This window comes from Rhinoraja longicauda, chromosome 5 (genome assembly GCF_053455715.1).
Source record: "Rhinoraja longicauda isolate Sanriku21f chromosome 5, sRhiLon1.1, whole genome shotgun sequence".
Lineage (NCBI taxonomy): Eukaryota > Metazoa > Chordata > Chondrichthyes > Rajiformes > Arhynchobatidae > Rhinoraja > Rhinoraja longicauda.
The window spans coordinates 27,975,201-27,993,129 of record NC_135957.1 but is presented as its reverse complement, the minus strand read 5'-3'; the positions used below and the strand labels follow the sequence as shown (position 1 = coordinate 27,993,129).

General features: G+C 41.6%; 1 protein-coding gene across 1 annotated transcript in view; it reads right to left on the bottom strand.

Moving 5' to 3' along the window:
• The window catches only part of sntg2 (syntrophin, gamma 2), a 307,771-nt gene that overhangs the window by 95,139 nt on the left and 194,703 nt on the right, over positions 1–17,929 (bottom strand). The window contains exons 5-8 of the mRNA XM_078400085.1: positions 13,485–13,528; positions 13,323–13,364; positions 8,140–8,227; positions 4,460–4,551 (exon numbers count right to left, since the gene is read on the bottom strand). Of these exons, the coding sequence (XP_078256211.1) occupies positions 4,460–4,551; positions 8,140–8,227; positions 13,323–13,364; positions 13,485–13,528 (266 nt within the window). The remainder of the gene's footprint in view (positions 1–4,459; positions 4,552–8,139; positions 8,228–13,322; positions 13,365–13,484; positions 13,529–17,929) is intronic.

Genomic DNA, 17,929 nt, shown 5'->3' with positions numbered 1-17,929 from the left:
ATGTTATACTTATTCTCTTTTATTTGTATGCTGTCCTTGGCTTCCCTTCTCAGCCACGGGTGCCTCTTACTCCCCTTGGAATCTTTCCTCCTCTTTGGGATAAATTGATACTGCAACTCCTGCATTATTCCCAGGAATACCTGCCATTGCTGTTCCACCGTCTTCCCTGCTAGGGCCTCCTTCCAGTCAAATCTGGCCAGCTCCTGCCTCATGCCTCTGTAATTCCCTTTGCTATACTGTAATACTGACACTTCCGATTTTCCCTTCTCCCTCTCAATTTGTAGAATAAAACTTATCATATTGTGATCACTGCCTCCTAATGGCTCTTTTACCTTGAGTTTAGAGTAAGAGTATGTGGCAGGGAAAGGGATGTAAAAGAAGTGAGTGATTCAGAAGTCATATAGCAGTGGGAAGAAGCTGTTCCTATGTCCAAGCATCCAGGCTTTTAAGCTCCAATATCATCTCCTAAAAGGTAGAAGAAAGAAAAGGGAATGTCCAGGGTGGCAGGCATCCTTGATGATATTTCCACTCTTCATGATGCAATGTACTGTAAAGATGAACTGAACTGGACGAAAGGAACCAATGAGCCAGTGATGGTCAAGACTGTGTTCACCAGTCTCTGCAAGTTCAGGTAGTTGGCGTACCATCAGAATATCTTCTCTTGCGCATTTTGTGGACCTTCGGGAGAATCTCTGTGGACCTACCAAACCTAATCAAATGCCTGCAATAGTAAATACACTGATGCACTTTCCTGATCACCCCATCAACGTGAAGTGAGTAGCTTAGGATGCTGGTGATATGGATGTCTAGGAACTTAAAGCTGTTAATCATTTCTGCAGCAGCTCAGGTGATGAAGACAGGGCTGCGTTCGCCCCCCTTCTCCCCACCCGCTCATATGATGGAGTTCCATATGCACAAGTGGTGGATCAGATTATAAACTGTTAAATTGGGGATATTGTCACGTTTGGGTTAAAATACAAAGTGACTTCAGGACATTCCAGTCTCATTCATCCTAATTCACATTTGACAGGCAAAGCATTACAACATAAGCTGCTCACTGATAAGACCCAAGTACTCTAGGGTTGGGCAATGTCGCAGCCACAGAAATGCAGTATGGCACTCCCAGGTATATCTGACACAAGCAGGCAATGGCTGAGGAAAACACACATCTCACCTTCACTGGACAATTATTGAGGAAATTGCTGAAAAATTGAGATCTACCTTCACATCAGAAAGCATTAGGCTTTTATCTTAGACATGGACAGATTTTTACTTTCAATTTTATTCAAGCCAATGCGTAGGAACATCCAAAAACATTATCTCGGATTTGAAGATGAAAGCAAATTCACCAGCTCCTTTCATGTGATCTGAATAACTCTGTCACTCTTCATTGGATTGCTCATATAAAATTGTGGTTACAGTCTGAGAAAATGGTGTGAGGATGAATGATTCTTCCTTTTGACAATTGTGGGGAAAGCAGGAAGAAAGTTTTCCTTAGAAAACAATGGCACAGTGGCTGCCTTACAGCACCAGAGGCCCAGGTTCAATTATGACCGTGTGCGCTGTCTGCACGGTGTTTGTACGTTCTTCCTGTGACCATGTGGGTTTTCTCCGGGTGCTCCGGTTTCCTTCCACACTCCAAAAACGTGCAGGCTTGTAGGTTAATTAACCTGTAAAGTGTCCCTAGTATGTAGAATAGTGTTAGTGTATGGGTGATTGTGTATTGCCGTGAACTCGGTGGACCGAAGAAGCTGTTTCTGTGCTGTATCTCTAAAGTCTAAAGATTGAATAGTTAAATGGAGGGCGAGGTATTCTTCAAATAGGATTATTCTCATTTCATTTTTTTTTATGGCCCTTTTCGTTCTGGGAACAAATCTGCAGGTTAATATTGCAGAACAAACAATGCCTCATGTTTCTCCTCACCATTTTCTCTCTGCAGACCAGTCTATATTCTAGGAGTCAAAGGTATACCAACCGAGTGAACTGCCAGGTGCATTTTCTCATTGCAATTGTAAGCCTTTGCTGTAAAGTTTAACTAATCAGCTTGGAATTCACTGTGATTTAATTCATTCCGAGAAAAGTGAGAAAGGGAAGCTGGCATGGCAGAAAATTGTAGAACAGACGGGAAGATACACAAAGCAATGATTTAACTCCCCGGTGTCAATTTGTATAAGATTCCACGCACGCTTAAGCAGCAGATGATGTGAGGGAGGAATTTTTGGTCTATTAACAAAGCACCACCTGGCTATGTCACTGAGGGTAGATTTTACAAGGCAATTCTTTCCGACAGGTGTACAAGCGGGCGGGTAGAAGGGGGCCCTGTCCTTGTCACCTGAGCTGCTGCAGAAATGATCAACAGCTTCAAGTTCCCAGGCATCCATAATCACCAGCAAGCTAACCTGCTCCTTTCACAATCATGTGGTGATAAAGAAAGGACTTTGGTGTATTTACTTAATAAGGCATTTGAGTAGATTCAGCAGGTCAATAGACAATAGGTGCAGGAGTAGGCTATTCGACCCTTCGAGCCAGCACCGCCATTCACCGTGATCATGGCTGATCATGCACAATCAGTACCCTGTTCCTGCCTTCTCCCCATACCCCCAGACTCCCTAGGTCCATGGAGATTCTCCCGAATGCTCACAGATGTGCAAGAGAAAATATTCTGATGGTAGGATAATTGATCTGCTCTTGACCACCTGAACTTGCAGAGACTGAACACAGCCTAGTTCATAAGTTCTAGGAGCAAAATTAGGCCAATTGGCCCATCAAATCTACTCTGCTATTCAATCATGGCTGATCTATCTTTCCCTCTCAACCCCATTCTCCTGCCTTCTCCCCATAACCTCTGACACCCTTACTAATCACAAATCTGTCTATCTCTGCCTTAAAAATATAGTCTACCATCACTGGCTCATCATTTTCTTTGATTCAGTTCAGTTAATCTTAGAGTGCGTTACATCATGAAGGTTGGAAGTGTCATCAAGGATGCCTGCCACCCTTTTCTCGCTTCTACCTTTTAGGAGAAGATACGGGAGCTTAAAAGCCATGACATCTAGCTATAGTAACTGCTTCTTCCCCACTGTTCTCTGACTCCTGAATCACTCAGTTCTTTCACATCTCCTAGACTCCTCTTTCAGTTATTCCATTTTGGTACTTTCAATTTTCTTGCATTATGTCATATTGCAAATATAACCTTTGCACCATTTTGCGATTTCACATTCATTGTTGTATATATTGTTATATTGTGGCACCTTCACGCCCACGTCGGTTTTGCACACGTGGGCGTGAAAGTGCCACAATATCTATTATTATCAATTATCTTGTGTACTCTTTGAGCTTCATGTGAACAGGAAATTTCATTGCCTCCAGGTGTATATGACTGTAAACTAATCTAAATCTGTTTCAGTTGGTGAGAGATTATTGGTCATGTGAACTGGAAATGGCTTTGAAAAATTGCTCCAGCTTTATCTCAAACCTTTATTCAACACAAGTCACGTTGGTTCTTAAAGGATGGAAATCAATTAATCCGTTTAGTAATTTACATTGAAAGTGATCCAAGCACTTGATGGGGGAACTACACATATAGATAGCGCAGTGGCACAGCTAGTAGGGTTATTGGCTTACAGCGCCAGAGATTCAGGTACAATCCTGACCTTAAGCATTGTTAGTGTGGAGTTTGTGTGATTTCCCTGTGATTATTTGGGTTTCCTTTGGGTGCTCCAGTTTCCTCCCAAATCCAAAACCATGTGAGCTGGCAGTTAAATTTAGACTTCAGACTTTAGAACTGCAGACTCTTTGGCCCACCAAGTAATGGTTGAAATGGACTACTTGGTGCAGCACATGTATCAAGATGTGAAGGCGTAAAAGTTTACATTTAGATGAATCCCTGCACTATTTTGCAGTTTATTTGAAGACAACAAAGCAGGTTCCTCCCTGTCCAATTTTCCTGGGTTGGTAACACAAATGTCTGCAGCTGCAAAATTAATCTGGAATAACTCAGCGGGTCGAGCAGCATTCAAGGAGGTAAAAGGACGGTTAGCATTTCTAGATGAGTCCCTGCATCGGGATGTCTAAATCTCCACACAGACAGCACCTGAAGTCATGATCAAACCCTGGCGGGTCGCTGGCGTTGTGAAGCACCAGGTCTTCCAGGAGCATTGTGCAGCCTCTTTGCAACCTTTTACTTCCAGAGAATATGAGACAGTTTTGTGCACTCTGAGCTATTCGTTTGGCTTAAGCACTATCATAGATTCATAGAAGGCATGTGATATATGGGATCTTTCAACTGAGTGCAGATAGTACCACCGTTGCAAAGAGATTTAGGTGTGGCTATCTTAGAGCTTTTGCTCGACAATCACGAAGCATTATCATTCAAATCAAAACAAATCTAATGATAATACAAATCAGCAGTGAGCATTGGCAAGTATTATTGGTAAAAAGGTAACCGAGAAGAGCTTACTGTATTTGTAGAGGTTCCATTTAAATGTAAACCACTGTCAAATAGAGGAGAGGATGTCCCACTGCTGTGGTCACTGGACGGGCCCGGTGAGCCTAGAAAATAAAGGAAGCAATGCAATCGTTTTCATGTTGAAGGAGTTGTCAAGAGACAGGACAATCATCAATACAGTAACTGAACAGCTCTACAGGAGATCTGAACAATTTGCAGTGTTTGTTCGTGAAACGGATTTTTAAAACACAAGCACAAATTCAAAAGGATCATTGCAACTGTTAACAAATAGTTAGAAAAATATCCGACATAACCTGTTGGCACAAGAAAATGCAGATGTTGGTTTACAAAAAAAGACACAAAGTGCTGGAGTAATTCAGCAAATCAGGCAGCATCTGGAGAACATGGATAAGGGATGTTTCGTGTTGGGACCCTTCTTCAGACAGATTATATTAGGGGGGGGGGGGAGAGAAAGCTGAAAGAGAGGTGATAAGTGGATATAGGTAGATACAGGTGAAAGAGGTTTTTGCATATCCATGTGTCTATCTAAAAGCTTTTTAAATGTCATTATCGCATCTGCTACCACCACCATCCCTGGCAGTGGGTTCCGGGCATCTGTTCAAACAACTTGCCCCATACATCTCCTTTAAACTTTGCCTCTCTCACCTCAAAAGAAGTCGGTTAAGCCTTGTTTTGAACAATATAACCTCTTCCCATTAATTTGCATCCAATGAAATTAGTGGCAATGCATGAAATGTGGTGATCATGTGCAGCATACTGTTGATTGGTCTTTCTCTGAACTTTGCTTTGTGCAGAGCATTTCAATCATAAAATTACTCCAGGACACCATGCAGTAGGCTCTCAGAGGGCTCTGCTAAAGTCACAAACTTTCAACACATCTAACCCCTTCAACTATTCTGCAGTTAAAGCCTGACAAGTTTTCTCTGCTTCTCTGATTAATATTGCATGGTTTCACATTGCCAGAATATCAACATTCTTCTCAGCTTCACGTGCTTATTTTCCCTGTGCTGCGTTCCTCACCAGCAGTGTTAAAAAGCTAGATTACTGCACACTTGGTTTTTCCTTCACTATGTTTCCATATCCTGGAAATCCTTTCTCAGCATTCTTTTCCAGAATCTACATTCTGTTAAGACATCAAGCTGAGTGTCTCTGACCTTTTTAGCTTTATTCAACTATATTCTGCACTCTGTATCTTCCCCTGTGCTTTACTTATAAATTGTATTTGAGTCTGATTAGATTATGTTCTGAAGAAGGGTTCCGACCCGAAACATCACCTATTATTTTTCTCACGAGATGATGCATGACCCGTTGAATTACTCCAGCATTTTGTGTCTATCTTCGGTAGAAACCAGCATCCTTCTGAAACATTGATTATATTTATATAAAAAAATCTTATATATTTCATTAGCATGCAAAACAAAGCTTTTCACTATATGCTGGCACACGTGACAATAATAAACCTAAACCTAATCCTTTAATATTGTTAACTGCATGGCCCCTGATCTTTTGCTCTAGGGATTATCATTAAAAGTTTATTGCAGTGCTGATGGGATTGCAATTTAGTGCATGGAGGTCTTTTACTTTTCCAGAAACATGTTAAATTATTGAAAATAATTATCACTGATGGTTAATACAAGAAATGTTGAATAATTTGAGACAATTTTTTAAAAATTACCTTTATTGCAAGGGGTTTGGAGATTAGAAATGGAGGAGTATTGTTACATTGCCGCTGAGGATACACCCGGAAGACTGACTACAGTTTTGGTCCCCTTATTTATGAAAGGATATACTGGCAATGAAGCAGTCCAGAGGAGATTAAATGTGTTAACTTCTGGGCTGAGAGAGTTTTTCTCTTATAAATACCTAGAGACCTGGGTTTGATCCTGACTATGGGTGCTGTCTGTAGGGAATTTGTAGGTTCCCTCCGTGACTGCAAGGGTTTTCTCCGGGTGTTCCGGTTCACTTCCACACTCCAAAGACGTCCAGGTTTGTAGGTTAATTGACTTCAGTAAAGATTGTAAATTGGCCCGAGTGTGCTGGAGAGTGCTAGTGTGTCGCTGCTCGGCGTGGACTCGGTGAGCCGAAGGGCCTGTTTCCCCGATGTCTCTAAACTTAACTAAACTTCCATCTGCATTTGGTGGGGGTGTAGAGGAATGAGGAGTTACCTTATTGAAGTATGCCTGGTCCAAAGGATGGAATGAAGGGTGGATATTGAGGTTTTCCCACTTGTGAGAGAGATTCAAATGAGGGAATATAGCCAGAAGATATGTGGGGATCACTTAAAACAGAGGGGCATAAGAATGTTTTCTTGCAGAGGGTGGTGACCTCTGGAATTCTTTGCATTAGCAAGTTATGGAGGCTGGATCATAAGAGGGATTGAAAGAGGAGGTTGATGCATCTTTGAAAGATCAGGGAAATGAGGGTGATGGAAAACCAGCACTGAGAGGACTGAACTCTGGGGCAGATCAAACTTAATTGTTGTTTCACCGCAACTGAATGGCAGGGAAGGCATAAGGGACCAACGGGTCTACTCCTGCTTCTGTGGGTCTTGTAATCTTGTGTTCCATAAGATAATTTGATTGCCAATTTCTGACTTACTCCCAGTTAACACTGATTAACACAAACTCATATAAATTGTTCTAAATTTCACATTTTGAATTCCTTCGAAATATTGTGAGGTGTAATGATTTATTAAATTATCCTAGTAGGATCAAACTTCATGTATTAACTGCTTCATGTTGTTTTAATATTGATTATGTAATTTTATTATTCGACTTTTGAGATACAGCATGGAAACAAGCCCTCAGGCCCACTGAGTCCATGGTGACCCTCTATCACCCGTTCAACGGAAGTTCCATTCCTACACATTAAGGGCAATAGACAATAGACAATAGGTGCAGGAGGAGGCCATTCGGCCCTTCGAGCCAGTACCGCAATTCAATGTGATCATGGCTGATCATTCTCAATAAGTACCCCGTTCATGCCTTCTCCCAATACCCCCTGACTCCGCTATCCTTAAGAGCTGTATCCAGCTCTCTCTTGGCAATTTAAAGAGGCCAATTAACCAACAAACCTTTGGGATGTGTGAGGAAACCGAAGCACCCTGACGAAACCCACGCGGTCCCAGGGAGAACGTGCAAACTCCACACAGACAGGATCAAGCCCGCGTCACTGGCCCTGTGAGGCAGCGGCTCCACCAGGTTTAGCTATTTGGTTCAGCACTTTACAAGCAATCAAAGGTAACTTTTGTCGACAACCTCCCACACCCCTTCCACTGACATAGTTGGAAAGAACCAAACACTTATCTACATCATTCTGGCTTGACTCGCCGCCACAACGGACGCTGCCGAGGGCCGACGAGGAGGGAACTGCTGACGACGATCAGACATGAGGAGTGGGCCAGCAGGAGAAGGACCGAGGTAATGCCTCCAGCACCTGCAATGTCAGCTGCAGCAGTCATCCCCGGGCCACAAAGGTGGTCAGGCGAGGAGAGGGTTATCTGTATCCAGAGCTGCTCCAGTACATGGAACGCATGGACCGGACTTTGAACGTTTTATAAATGGCGTCACAATATGGCGACTTGTGCATTTGCGAGCTATGCAAAAAAGAATTTCACTGGGTGTGCATGTGACAATAAAGCAGCATTGAACCATATCATTCTTGTTGCTTACCTAATGGAAGTTTAAGGAAGGATGGGGCTTCCCTGAGGTACTGAACGGTGATAGTAACTTCATCTCCTGCATTTCGTAGTAGATGCACCTGCCAATGTGATGCAGAACAACAACTTTACTCCTGAGAAACTGCAAGATATAGTCATTAGAACAACAATATAGCAAATATTTTACCACACGCCATTTCTCTCCCATACTGGCCTTCATTGCCCGTTCCATCTTAAGCATGTCCAAATGTAGTGGAAGCTTCCACTGAGCTATTCCTGACTGCAGGGGATGGAGGGGTGGAAACTCAATATTGGTACCTTAAAATTGGTGTTCCTCATTGAGAGATGTAAAGTTCTTAATGCTCATCCTAGTTGGCCACCTGGGAGTCCTGAGAAATGACCCAGCCCAATGGGGCAGATCTTTGCTGCTTGAGATTACCAATTACCCATGTCCTGGGTCAGGCTGCTTCCTCCAGTGTGGTTACAGTAACCTGAGTGACCACTTCATGGCAGCACTGCCTTCTACAGGATTACCAGCCATGCTGCGAATTCCCAGAGTTCACCCCATGAACCAATGCCAGATTAGCCTGTTTACGTGCCTGTGAAACTGCAGCATGTAAGAATTTCATTGCTCAGTGCATATAACAAAACATTCTTAATTCTGTTGCTGGTAAAGCTCGCTCAATGAAATGCGATGGGGGTGAATAAGGTTTTGTGTGCATTAAGATTGTTTATATGATTTAATTGTTTTAAATTCATGTATTTTATTATAGTTTAGTCTTTTATTTTTACATTTTTTATGTTAGAAGATTTTTGAAAGCAATTTTTGAAAAATATTTTCAGCAGATCATAGGTGAATGTTGGCAAATTTAGAGAGCAGGGCAAACTTTCTTTATGACAAGCGCATTGACAGCTTCTGAGGTTGGGAGCGGGACTTCACCAGCTGTCAAAGCCATCCGCCTCAGCGAGGCCACAAACTGGAAGAACAGTATTTCAAATTCCGCTGAAACTTTCAGTCTGAAGAAGGGTTCCCACCCGAAACGTCGCCTGTTCTTTTTCTCCAGAGATGCTGCCTGACCCGTTGAGTTATTCCAGCATTTCATGTCTATCTTCAAATTCCGCTTTCATAACTCACAACCTGACAGTATGAAGATTGAATTCTCCAATTTTAGGTAACAGCTCACTGTATATTTTTGCTTCTTCTTCTCCCCTCCATACTTACTTGACCCTAGTGGGCACCCAATTTTCCACAATCCCATCTCCATTCACGGCCATCCCATTTCACCTATAACACTCCCCCAGATTTGACAATTCACTCGTCTTTTCTCTGCTTCTCTCCATATTAATATCCTTTAGTCTGCTCGTCTCCTTTTTGTCTAATTTAGTCCCTTTTTGACATCCTTTTGACTTTTCATCCCTCGCCTGCTTTGAGTTCATCTCAACACCCCCAGTATCCTATTCTTAACAGCCAGGCTTTGTTTTGCCCCCACCTATTTTCTAGCTTTCTCTCCCCTACTACAATCAGTCCAATTCCAAAGCACTGCTTGTCCCTGTTCTCCAGAGATACTGCCTGCCCTGCTGAGTTACTCCAGTACTTGATTAGTACAGGTGCCAGAGGTTATGGGGAGAAGGCATGAAAATGGGGTTTGGAGGGAGAGATAGATCAGCCATGATTGAATGGCGGAGTAGACTTGATGGGCCGAATGGCCTAATTCTACTCCTACCACTTATGACCTTACTCCAGTACTGTGTTCTTCCCTCCACCCAGTAAGCCACTTGTGCTGGGAAGGCCCTGAATGCATTGGGCTGCACATGAGCACTCATGAGCTCTCTCCCAGCAGAAAACTGCAGCACGGTGGCACAGCGGTAGAGTTAGTGCCTTACAATGCATACAGAACCAAAGACTCGGTTTCGATCCCAACTACAGGTGCTGTCTGTATGGAGTTTGTATGTTCTCCCTATGACCGCGTGAATTTTCTCCAATATCCAGTTTCCTCCCACACTCCAAAGATGTACAGTTTGTAGGTTAATTGGCTTGGTACAAATTGTAAATTATCCCCGGTGTGTGTAGGATAGTGCTAATGTGTGGGGATTGCTGGTTCGTGCGGACTCGGTGGGCCAAAGGGCCTGTTTCCACGCTGTATCTTTAAACTAAACTGCACCTGGGACCAGAATGGGAAAACCAAGACAACTGAAGATGCAGCTATTTGGTGATGTCAGCAGCGTGGGTTTTCTCCGGGTACTCCGGTTTCCTCCCACAATCCAAAGACGTACAGGCTTGTAGGTTAATTGGCATCTGTAAATTATAAATTGTCCCTAGAGTGTAAGACAATGCTAGTGTATGGGGTGATCATTGGTCGGTGTGGACTCGGAGGGCCAGGGGGCCTGTTTCCAAGTTGTATCTCTAAAGTCGATTGTCTAAAGTGGACAATCTGTCCCATTGAATCGCCAGTTTTTGGGAGGTCCAGTGGTCACCTATGATGGGCTATTTACATATCTAAATAAGGCACATAATGCCAATTTTAAGAAATGACCTCCCAGCACCTAACCCTCTTCTTCATGCCTGTAAATTTCCCACAACTACATTAATTTAAAATAGATTTAAAAATAAAGTCAACAGAAAGGAAGCAAATTCATATTTCATAGGTGAATCAATTTGCCTATCTTTCTTATTTATCAACACCATGATTTGTTCGGTAGCTTATTTCTTTGAATGCATTTTCATAACATTGGTACGAAATGCATTAAAATCAGAACAGCTTGCACACAGTTTGATTTTTAAAAAACATGCAGTAACTGATGTTAAGGATTGTTGCCTTCAGGTTCTGATTCTCCTTCTTCACACAGGAACCCCCCTCCATTCCACTGGTCTCAATTACTTATTTTGACTTCTGCTTCTTTAATGTCGATTTCTATTTATATTTTGTGGTGTACTTTTGGGATTGGCATGAGATTTCAACACCACCTATTTATTCCAACCTGCGGGAAGCCTTGCAACTACCAGCAGCACAATTCCATCAGTCCTTTCCCCTCTCTATTTATTCTTGGAACCCAAGCAATGTAATCTCTCTCTCATGTCCATTGACTCCCCTTTGATTCTTTTGCCATTTAACCACATGAGAGAGTAATTTCTAGTAGTCAATTAATCTACCAACATACAGAATAATAGAGATGCGAAGAAATGCAGATGCTGGTTTACAACAAAAAAAACACAAAGTGCTGAAGTAATTCAACTCAGAGGTTCACGTGCACCTCCTCTAGCTCATCTACTGCATTTGGTGCTTCCAATGTAACCCCCTTTACATTGGTGAGACTAAATGTAGACTGAGCAACCATTATGATGCACACTTGCGCTTGGTCTGTCTTGGCCTGCTGCATCTCCCAGCTGTTAATCATTTTAACTATCCTTATATCGGCCTCTCTGTCCTGGGCCTCCTCCTTTACCAGAGTGAGGCCACATGCAAACTGGAGGAAGAGTACCTCATATTCCATTTAAGTAGCTAACCAGCCAATGGTATGGAGATGCCATTCTCTGATCTTAGCTAACAGCTCACCCCAACCCCCTCCCACCCCAACTCCCCTTCACATTTCACTTATCTTCTCTCCTTTTGTCTCCAATTTATCTGTAACCTTTTACTTGCCTGGCTTTATATCACCCCACCTCTTTTCTGGCTTTCTCCCCTACTGCAATGTCTGAAGACAGGATCCAAACCAACAAGTCACTTATCCATATCCTCCAGAGATGCTGCCTGACCTGCTGAGTTACTCTATCACTTTGTGATGGTTGCGTGTTTTTTTTATTTGACAGAATCAAAGAGACATACAGCATAGAAATAGGCCCTTCGGCCAATGTCCCTGCAAACCATCAATACCTATTGACACTGATCCCATTTTATTATCCCCGCATTCCCCAGATTTTGCCACTCACCAGTACACAGGCAAATGACAGAGACAATTAATCTACACCTTAGGATGTGGGAGAAACTTGATGCAAGCGGGAGGAAATTGGAATGGTGACAGGGAGAATATACAAACTCCACATGTACCATTTCACAATTTAATATAAAACAGCCATTCATTTTGGCCTAACCTTCCAAATGGACATGCTAAGTAAATTCCAGGCAGACATACTAAATCCTTCCTCTAAGTTTAGATATGATTAAAAAAAAATATGGTTTCATAATTTACCTTCTATCTCATGGTTGACATTGACGTTGCACCAGTATAAACATGCCAAGGAGTAATTTATGTTGGAGCCAGTGTAAGTCCTTTTGATGGTTGTGTACCACACAACTCCTTTTTACTTTTTAACATAATTGGTAATGCTTTTCAAAAGTGATTAATTAGCTCTAAAGTGCTGCAGATATGAGTGGTTTTGTATAAATGAAAAGCAAAGGTGGCAAGGCTGATATGTAACTGAGGGATAGGTGAGATTATTTTATTAAGATCCTTCAAATATTAGGAGGATTTGACGAGGGATATATAAAGAAATAATTTCCTTGCGAAAAGGAATGCAAACAGAAGGGGCCACTTAGGAAAGGAATACAAAAGTACTTTTTTTGTACAAAAGAATATTGTAACACTTGAATTTGTTTCTCTCCAAAGGTTGTGGATGACGCACAAATTTAAATGTCCAAGACAAAATCGGATCTTTTTTTTTAGTTTCAAGGGATAAGTGACAAAGATGAGTGAATAGAATTGAGATACTGCCCCAGGGACTGAAAGGCATGCTCTAATTTCTCTTCTTACAATGTCCTAATTGCACAGAACAATGTTTGCTATGAAGTGACACCATTATTTTCTCAACCATGAATCCTTGTTCCACTTATATTTATTTGATTTATTCCATCTTAAACTGACTTAGGATTTAGCCATCATCCTTTCTCCTTGTTTCTCACATTTCCAGCACTGGCACTTTGTAAGATTAGTGATGTCCTATCTTGTCCCATTTTGGTGGCAGTGTTGCAATCCATAAAACAAGTGCAATAAGATGTATGACATAGCAAGACAGCCCTAATTTTGGAACATCACCAAAGAATTTGATTATAAATCATGTTTGCTCTTTTTGCAGTGACATAAAACCTTGCTTCAACAATATGTCACTAAACCATATTCACTGGCTGAAATTTTACTACAAACACAGTTATAATTTCTTCCTAAATCTTACAAACATGTATCAAACTAATTAACACTCACCACTTCCTCATGTGTAGAATTTTCAACATTAATGCCATTAACCTGCAAAATTAAACAAAACGTGTCATATCTACACATGCCACAGATAAGTTCCTCCAATGATTTACCAACAGCATCTCTTAAATACACAAAATGCAAAACCAGTATAAAAATCTCACTAACTTGCAGCACAGCATCTCCGACAAACAGCATTCCAGTCTGGTCAGCTATATACCAAAGGAGAAAAGAAAAATGTGTGAGAATGTGTGACTGAAAGCACAAATGCAGATATGAACCTTTTTAACAAAGGACGGGCTAGGCCGAGTGTTATAGACAATAGACAATGGACAATAGACAATAGGTGCAGGAGTAGGCCATTCAGCCCTTCAAGCCAGCACCGCCATTCAATGCGATCATGGCTGATCACTCTCAATCAGTACCCTGTTCCTGCCTTCTCCCCATACCCCCTCACTCCGCTATCCTTAAGAGCTCTATCCAGCTCTTTCTTGAAAGCATCCAACGAACTGGCCACTTTGTGAAACAAGGTGATTTGAAGTGAGGGTAAAATGTTTTGCCATTTGTTAGGACCTCCGACCAGAATGGCTTTGTCAAATAGTGTAAGATGCATGTCATGTGAGTTTGCAATTCCCTTGTTTATTTCTCCCTGCTGGCAACAAATTTTGATGGACGTAAAGATCAGAAGAAATGTGTAATTGATTGCCTGCTTGCTTTCACCTTATTATGTAATTCACAAATTTAGGGGCTATTCAAAGACTCCAAAATAGGACATTTTGTTCACAGACTTACTTTAGTTTAGTTTAGTATAGAGATACAGCGCAGAAACAGGCCCTTCGGCAAACCGTGCCCGCACCGACCAGTGATCCCTGCACATTAACACCACCATGCACACACTAGGGACAATTTTACATTTATACCAAGCCAATTAACCTACAAACCTGTACGTCTTTGGAGTGTGGGAGGAAATCGAAGAGCTTGGAGAATACCTATGCAGGTCACGGGGAGAAAGTCCAAACTCCGTACAGACAAGCACCCGTACTCAGGATCGAACCCGGGTGTCTGGCGCTGTAAGGCAGTAACTCTACTGTTACACCACCGTGCCCTACTTGGAAGTGAGTAAATTGACTGTTGCTTGGAAGCTATAAGTACCATTACTGCTAACTCTAATAAAATAATTTTCATGCAAAATATTTTTTTACCCATTTCCCCCATACAATGCCAGAAATAGAAGCAGGTTTTGTTTAGCATTTTCTACTATTATAAAAATGCACAATATGTTATATTTTGCCCTGCAAGAGTTAGCAAATTGAATAAACTTTGAAATAAAATGCAAACTTATTTGATTTTCAAGAGGGAGGAAATATAAACAAAACAAATCAAAAATCATGGAGTTGTTTATTCACGAATCCATGCAGTAAATCAATCAAACTATTATTTCAGAGGTATGAAATGCAGTTTCCAAAGATTTCCATTTTTCTTGCACTTTTCGTTATTTACATACATGGTGATTACTGTTGATACAAATTGGATATTATCCATGGTAATAACTCAACTCGGGAAAAGCAAACGTATCATGGACATAATCTTATTTGATATATGTGGTCCTTAAAATAATTTATTGAGCACAATCATTATGCATAGGTTGTGTCGGAGTTAGATGAAATGTTGACCATATTAGAAATTAAAGGTTACCAGCCACATTTAAACCGGAGTTGTAAAATGTGGAATTAATAAAAGTAAAGCTGAAAACCAATCTATATTTTGTAACTGATGCCAAAGCAACTGTTGAAAGTCAAGGCCTGCCTTGTAATCACCAACCAATTTAGATATATATACAGCCTGGGATGGGGAGAAAGACTGATGCTGTCCAATCTACCTAGTGTAGATTAAACTCATAACAAATACTGCATTCCTTTACAAAGTATGCCTTAAAGCACTTCACCTGATGCTATATATTTAGAGGTAAGGGTAGCATGAGAACAGACCTCAATCATTCTGCATCAGTTATGGTGGTGCAGCAGTAGAGTTGCTGCCTTACAGGGCTTGCAGCGCCGGAGACCCGGGTTCGATACTGACTATGGGTGCTGTCTGTATGGAGTTTGTACGTTCTCCCCGTGACCGCGTGGGTTTTCTCCGATATCTTCAGTTTTCTCCCACACTCCAAAGACGTACTGGTATATAGGTTAATTGGCTTGGTGTATGTGTAAATTGTCCCTAGTGTGTGTAGGATAGTGTTAGTTTGTGGGGATCGCTGGTCGGCATGGACTCGGTGGGCCGAAGGACCTGTTTCCACGCTGTATCTCTAAACTAAACTCCCACAAAACTAAACTTCCACAATCCAGATGAATGATCAGTTAACCTTCTGTTGGCAGTAGTGGTTGAGTTAGATGACAATGTATTTATACTTTAAAGAAATCAGTTTGGTGTTTAAGACTGAAATGTATCTTGTTAATGGAACAAGAAATATGGCACCTGACATGAGCTTGATTCTCAATGGATATTGATGGATCCTGAAGACTAATGACGCTGGCCTTTTTTTACTGCTGTTATTTCAGTAAAACTGTTTGTGAGAAGTGAAGACAATTACTGTAATGTGATTTTCAGAACTGTTTAAAACCAATGCAATTCATGTTACTGAATTTAGATAATTGTCAAAGGAATAGAGAAGTGAGAAAAAAAAAGATATAGGATATATTTCATGACCTCAGATCCTCTTTAAGCTCTTTGTGGCTGATGGAGTACAATGGCTCCCTCGATTACAGAAGGACTGACTAACAAAAATCCATCTTTACGTTAGTTCTACCATCAAATTTTAAAGTATTTTCCAAGATATGAAATTTAGTTGCAGAAATGGAAACATCTTCAGGCGTTATAGCACAGGCTCATCAGTTTGGACAAAGGACAACCCGTCATGTTGCTGTTTACATATAACCTCCCTGCAGTTATCAAACAGATGCATAGTATTTGCATCTTCAGGACGCCATTTAAACGATTCGCTTTGGAAACAGTTAAGGCAAATATCTCTTCTCCGACACCTATAACACAATTTATGGAATAACGTAACGTCCACTGATACTTTAATGCTAACAAAATTAACCACTGCATATGGAACAAATGATATTGTAACGTTGTAACTGCACCTCATTGTTCATTATGACTGATGGAAAAATCAGTGTATAGATAGTTCAGGAATGGAACCCTTATGTAACCTGTGAACAGCCTATACTTTTAGTGAAAGAACACCAAGTGCTGGAGTAACTCAGCGGGTCAGGTAGCATCTCTGGAGAACATGGATAGGTGACGTTTCAGGTCGTAACCCCTTCATCCAGGGGTCATAGCCTCAGAATTAAAGGACGTTCCTTTAGGAAGGAGATGAGAAGAAATTTCTTTAGGGTGGTGGTGAATCTGTGGAATTTATTGCCACAGAAGGCTGTGGAGGCCAAGTCATGGATATTTTTAAGGCAGCGATAGATAGATTCTTGATTAGAATGGGTGTCAGGGGTTATGGGGAAAAGGCAGAAGAATGGGGTTAAGAGGGAGAGACAGATCAGCCTTGATTGAATGGCGGAGTAGACTTGATGGGCCGAATGGTCTAATTCTGCTCCTATCAGCTCCTGTAAGGGGTTGGACATGTTAGAGGCAGGAAACATGTTCCCAATGTCGGGGGATTCCAGAACAAGGGGCCATAGTTTAAGAATAAGGGGTAGGCCATTTAGAACTGAGATGAGGAAAAACTTTTTCAGTCAGAGAGTTGTGAATCTGTGGAATTCTCTGCCTCAGAAGGCAGTGGAGACCAATTCTCTGAATGCATTCAAGAGAGAGCTGGATAGAGCTCTTAAGGTTAGCGGAGTCAGGGGGTATGGGGAGAAGGCAGGAACGGGGTACTGATTGAGAATGATCAGCCGTGATCACATTGAATGGCGGTGCTGGCTCGAAGGGCCGAATGGCCTCCTCCTGCACCTATTGTTTATTGTCTATCACTTATGAACTTATGGACATGGACTGAATGGTCTCCTTCGATATTATGTGTTGCTGTGATTCAATGAGTCATAAGAGTGTAAGAAATAAACTCCAACTGCATGTTTCAATGCAAAATAGCACTTTTTATGGAGACTCAAGAGACAGCATATTCTGGAATCTTGAGTAAAACCCAATGTGATGGTGGACGTCAACGGGCCAGGCAGCATCTGTGGAGCGAACAGACAGACAACATTTCGGTTTGAGACCTTTCTTCAGACTCAACGGCATTTCAGGCTGGCTGGGACCCTTCTTCAGACAGGGGATCAGTCTAAAGAAAGGCCTTGACTCAAAACATCACCTGTTCATTCTCTCCACAGTTGCTGCCTGACCCACTGAGTTTATCAAGCCCTTTGTGTTTTGCTTCCAGCTCTCTTTTATATTCTGCTTTAATTCAACCCACAAATCAGCATTACGTTTAGCCAGCTTACAACCAAAGGAATTTAGTCAAACTGACTGCAGACACAGAAGAGAAAGTACTTCGTGCATGTACATGCCAGTGCTCTAATTTATGGTGGAGAGCAAGATACTATAAAAGTTAATATATGTAAAACAAAATCACAGTTAAATTGAAGGACGTGACAAATCACAAA